General features: G+C 34.4%; 1 protein-coding gene across 2 annotated transcripts in view; it reads left to right on the top strand.

The window, feature by feature from the left end:
* LOC103271546 (glomulin) overlaps positions 1 to 5,891 on the top strand; it is a 25,338-nt gene that overhangs the window by 4,633 nt on the left and 14,814 nt on the right. Inside the window, exons 3-9 of one of the 2 annotated variants that reach the window (XM_021717728.1) lie at positions 119 to 149; positions 257 to 346; positions 1,307 to 1,348; positions 1,454 to 1,527; positions 2,976 to 3,060; positions 3,538 to 3,647; positions 4,243 to 4,306. In XM_021717728.1, coding sequence (XP_021573403.1) covers positions 119 to 149; positions 257 to 346; positions 1,307 to 1,348; positions 1,454 to 1,527; positions 2,976 to 3,060; positions 3,538 to 3,647; positions 4,243 to 4,306 — 496 coding nt within the window. The remainder of the gene's footprint in view (positions 1 to 118; positions 150 to 256; positions 347 to 1,306; positions 1,349 to 1,453; positions 1,528 to 2,975; positions 3,061 to 3,537; positions 3,648 to 4,242; positions 4,307 to 5,891) is intronic. The other variant, XM_021717733.1, reaches the window with a different exon arrangement.

Here is a 5,891-nt window from a genome sequence, read left to right on the forward strand (position 1 = left end):
AAAAAAAAAAAAAAAAAAAAAGTCTTAAAATTTCCATGTTTGCTTTATTTTTTCTAAGATAAAGAGTAATTCTGAAATTGTTTATAAAATTATGATAAACTTTAATATTCTTTTCCAGAACAGAAGAGTCTGTTTTCTCCAAAGGATTGGTAAGACTTGTTTGCTTCCTTTATTACTTAAATACATAGTTAGTTATGTCAACAAAAAGAGCTGTTGACTTCACCATGTATCTATCTGCATATATTTTAATCTGTAGGATCTGCTGGAGAATAGTTTATTGAGAATAGAAGACAACAGTCTACTTCACCGGTACTTAGAAATCAAGAGTTTTCTTACTGTACCTCAGGTAAATAAAGTATGTATATTCTAATATTGAAAACAGCCCCTTGCCTGTTCTGAACTCAAATAAGGTAAAGGTCTTTTCTGATTCCTCTCCCACTTCATTCTCTCCATCCTTTGAAACTGTGTAGTGCTGTCCAGCACAACCTTCTTTGATGATGGAAGAGTTCTATTTGCTGTGCTGTACAGTTCAAAAGCCACTACACTAGTTGAATCGAACATCTGAAATGTGGCTACTGTGTCTGAGGAACTAAATGTTCCATTTTATTCCATTTAAATTAATTTAAACTAAAATAGCTATTAATGGCTACCATAGTTGCTAGCCTAGCATCTATGGAAAAGCACAACTTTCTTCTTTAACACTTTGTTTCTGTAGGGCTCTTAGAAAACGAAGCTCCTTTACTTTTCCCACAACTCAAGTTCTCAGGACTCCATCTAAGGCTGCACTGGCTCATTACTGCAAAGACTAAGACACATTTTGTTTTTCCCTCCTGTGGTTTATTCTGCCTAGTACTTCTTTTTGTCATCTCCAAGTAGGTCCTTGAATGTCAGTGTAGAAACTGGTTTTCCGATATTTAAATAGGAAAAAAACCAGTTTTTGTTAGTATATTAGGCTTGATTATTTTTAATGAATAGGTTATATTTCTGCATGTTTGATTTCATTTTCATGCCACTCCAGACATAATTGGAAATTATCACGAATTTTAAAAATTGTACTTTGTAACACTCCACTCAGTATCACATAAAAAATTGATTGTAGTTAGCTTCCTGTAGACATAACAGTAGAATGAAAAGGTCAGGGAAAAATTTATTTCCTTCACTTTTAAATCTGCTACCCTCACTTCTCTGAATTTTTAGTATTCACTATTGATAATAGTTGTTTCCTGTCAGTATAATCTGTTTTTTAAATTTTAAAAAATCTGAATTTTAAATTTAAAATCTGAATTTTAAATTTTTTTATTTCCAGGGCTTAGTCAAAGTAATGACACTTTGCCCCGTTGAGACATTGGTATGTAAATGTTTTGGGACTAAATAATAATGAGTTACAGTGAGAAAATTTGATAAATAATTTAATCTTCATTCATTTTATGTAATAATATTTGTTCCATTTTAGAGGAAAAAGAGTTTAGCTATGCTTCAACTGTACATTAACAAGTTGGATTCACAAGGCAAATATACGTTATTTAGGTATGTATCAAGCGTGTTAATTACTAAGTGTTTAGTAATTTTAGCATTAAAAATCAAGTTAATCAAATGATTTGATTTGATATGAGGGGGCTAATCAAATATTTTGGATATATATATTATTATATGAATATTAGCATATATTTTAGTTCAATTAATCGGAATACCCTACACTTAAAATAAACTGTAGAAAGATCAAACTGAGATTGATAATGATCCGACTAGTACTTTACATATGTCAGTAATCTCCATTACTCACAGTTGAAATTAATGGCTCTGGAGTTATAACTTCAACAGGCTATTCATGATAACTTAATAGTAGCGCTCATGAACAGTGCTCTTTGAGGTGGAAAAGATTCCAGCAACACTGTAAGTTAAAAACTGGCAAACTTTCAGTAAAGGGCCAAGTAGTAAATATAGGCTTTATGGGCTATATAGTCTTTGATGCAACCGCCCAACTTTGTGTTGGAGGTGAGTGTGTTTCGAAAAACTTTACTTATAAATTGGATGGCAGCCTGGATTTGGCCTGCAGACCTCAGTTTGTTGACCCCTGTTCTAGGTAATAAAAATGAGTTAAAAACAGACTTGAGTGGTGTTAAAGTGCTAAAGAGTCTTCTTTGGAATCAGCCAATCAATATTAGCACTTTTAATTCTATCTTTGTTTCTGCTGATAGTCATGAAATCTTAATTCTTAGGTCTTATACTAGAATTCTTCTTCTGTTCTGTGTCTCTGCCAAGAAATCCCTTTTTTCCTAAGCGAATTCATACTTAGTTTCCTTTCTTTGTAATTAAGCTAGTCTGAAAGCACTAGTCTGCTTTCACTGGGAATAATTTTTGGAGTTTTTGGATGATTCTTTTAGTGCCCTTTCTTGCCATGTTAAATTATTGCAGTTATTTGCATAAAGATTCAAATTTGGGCCAGGCATGGTGGTTCATGCCTAGAATCCTACCACTTTGAGAGGCCAAAGTGAGATGATCACTGGAGACCTGAGTTTGAGAAGAGCCTGAGCAACATAGTGAGACCTCTGTCTCTACAAAAAAATTAGCCAGGCATGGTGGCTCACCTGTCATCCCAGCTACTTACTTGGGAGGCTGAGATGGGAGGATGGCTTGAGCCCAGAAGTTCAAGATTGCAGTGAGCTATGATTATGCTACTAAACTCTAGCCTAAGTGACAAAGTGAAACCTTGTCTCTAAAAATAAAAAGATTTAAATTTGGCTTAATTGAAATTTCTTTTAGAAAGATCCAGTTACAAATAGAATTTACCAGTTGGTAGAACAACTATTACAGATGACTTTGTCATTGGTGATCACCTTGCTAGCTGTCTTTACTGTGGGTTTTGTATTCCTAGAAATAACACATAGTTCATTTGAATTTGTAAGACTTTCATCACCACTTAATTCTAATGCAGTTCAGGATAATTACATATCTATTGTAATTTTGCTTTCAAGGTGCTTATTGAATACAAGTAATCACTCAGGTGTAGAGGCCTTTATTATTCAAAATATCAAAAATCAAATCGACATGTCATTAAAGGTAAGATATAGCCAAGGTGTCAATTATCAGTTTATTTATTCATATTTGGAATACATTAATGTGGATTTTTGCTCTAAATCTAGTATTAAGGTTTTTTTCCCCCTCTATTTCTACTATTTTTTTTTAACTCTGAATTTGGAAATTTTGTTAACAGTAAATTTAAATTGTATTAATTCTTTGAACTGATAATATGACTTCTCTTTGTCTTGTTTTATACTTCTGAAAAATTAATGGAAACTTAAATTTAATTTGTTTGTGAATACTTAGTAATTCCATATAGGAAACAGAACCAGTCTTCTCAAACTGGTATTTTGTTCCAGGTGTCTGGGAAGTGAATAAATGTATGGAAATTAAAGTTTAAAAATGTATCTAAGTGTACAGTCATGTATTTATAATATAAAGATAGTAGAAAAAACATCTGATTTATCAGACTATGATTTAAAGAAAGCTGTTCCCTATTTTTCTTTTGCTTCTCAGAGCACATGTAACAGCAAATGGTTTACAGGACCACAGCTGGTTTCCCTTCTAGATTTGGTGCTCTGTCTCCCAGAGGGTGCCGAAACAGATTTACTGCAAAACTCAGACAGGTGAGCTGACCGTTTCTAAACTTTGACACATCTGCTTAAGGAACCTAAATGAATAAAATGTATTTTTCTTGTGACTTTATGATCTATGGCTAATTCATAATTACATAAAGATTTTTCAAATTTCCGTGATTCAATAATGTGTAGGAAAAAATTATTAAAAACTCTTCTTGGCCAGGCACAGTGGCTCAAGCCTGTAATCCTAGCACTTTGGGAGGCCGAGGTGAGGGTACTGCCTGAGCCCATGGGTTCGAGAACAGCCTGGGCAACTTGGCAAGACCTCATCTCTACAATAAATCAAAAAATTAGCCAGGCTTGGTAGCAGGCACCTGTAGTTCCAGCTACTTGGAAGGCTGAGGCGGAAGGATCACCTGAGCCCAGCAGGTCAACACTGCAGTGGCTGTGGGCATGCCACTGCACTCTAGCCTGGGTGATGGAGTGAGACTCTGACTCAAAAAAAAAAAAAAGAAAGAAAAAAATGGAAAACAAGCATGATAAGTTATAACGATATAAATATACCCAGAGTTTTAACTTGTTCATTGAAATTGCTGTTGATTATATAAAACTATGAAAGTAACTTTTTTTTTTTAATTAACAGGATTATGGCTTCATTAAATTTATTGAGGTATTTGGTTATCAAAGATAATGAAAATGACAATCAAGTAAGTGAATTATTTGAAAAGAAACTGTGAGTATATTCAGAAGGCATAAGAAATATTTTAGGCTTTCTTGATCAATACCTATTTAGCCAGTATTTAATGTCTTACCCAGCTATAAAAGGTGAGAAAAAGCCAACAATTACTCTGAAGCCTGAAGTTAATAACCAGGAGCATTTACCACCCCAGTGTGACTTTCCTCTCCTTTGTCTCTCTGGTCTCATTGCTTGTCTCTCTGCTCTCTTGCCAAGAAAGTGTTGTTTCACCCTCCTAAGTTAACTACCTTGAGGAGTTCAACATATATTTGAGTGTCTTGTTCAATTTCCTATATATAGTTTATATATAGGAACTTATAATGTGAGTGTGAGCTATATAAAACAAAATCATCTGATAATGTTAATATTGCCTCATTGGACATGACATATTGAAGTATTTTCAGCACTAAAACTGAATTTGTTAATAGTAACTTTTAGATAATGTGTAGGAAGTTGGATCTTTTTTTTAAATAGCACATCATTAGCAGTATTCAGTAAATAGAAAACTAGAGAGATTTGTCATACAGTAAATTATATTTGTTTTTCATCTTCTATCCTGTTCTAATATTCACTCTCCTTATGTCACCTCTATTAACTATACCTGAATCACATGTTGTTAATCACTTTTTTCTGTAGAAAGTAGTAAAAATAAAGTAATTGATTTTTATATAAAGATGTCAAAGATTTTTTTTTAATTAAGTAAAGTATGATTTGGGATGAAAGTTTATGGGAAAGGTAGCAGTTTCCTTCTCATCTGACAGATATACTATATTCAGTGATTTGACCTGTCAATCCCTCGTCAGCTGAACATGGTTCTTTGCTATTATTGGCTGGTGCTTCCTCTATACCAAGTGCTTTTTTTTCTTTGAATCAGGGTCTCACTCTGTTGCCTGGACTGGAGTGCAGTGGCACGATCATGGCTCACTGCAGCCTCAACCTCCTGGGACTTAGGCAGTCCTTCCACCTCAGTCTCCTAAGTAGCTGGGACTATGTGCACCACCAAGTCCCATGAATTTTTTTACCTTTTTTTGGTAGCAATGAGGTCTCACTATATTGCCCAGGCTGGTCTCAAAGTCCTAGGCTCAAGCAACCCTCCCACCTCAGCTTCCCAAGATGCTAGGATTATAGGTATGAGCTACCATGCCTGGTCTTATTGACATTTTACTTTGAAAAATTTCAAACATACAGCAAAGCTAAAAGAACTTTATAGAGATAACTAGTTTACCCACCACCTAGAGTCTGTGATTTTACCCTACTTACTTCATCATGTATCCATCTCTCTACCCTCTATTCATCCATCAATCTATTCTTATTGATGCATATGAAAATCAACTGCAGACAACAACATATTTTCTGTTAAATATTTCAGCTTGTATTTTATTAAGTAGATAAAATATTTGTAGTTTTTCTTTGAGGTACAATTTACATTAAAAGTTTTCAAATTTAGCCGGGCTCAGTGGCTCAGCCTGTAATCCCGCGCCTTTGGGAGGCTGAGGTGAGTGGATTGTCTGAGTCCGCAGGTTCGAGACCCGCCTGGGCAGCAAGACCTTATCTCT

This window comes from Carlito syrichta, unplaced genomic scaffold, assembly GCF_000164805.1.
Source record: "Carlito syrichta isolate Samal-C Ts95f unplaced genomic scaffold, Tarsius_syrichta-2.0.1 Scaffold109693, whole genome shotgun sequence".
Taxonomy (NCBI): domain Eukaryota; kingdom Metazoa; phylum Chordata; class Mammalia; order Primates; family Tarsiidae; genus Carlito; species Carlito syrichta.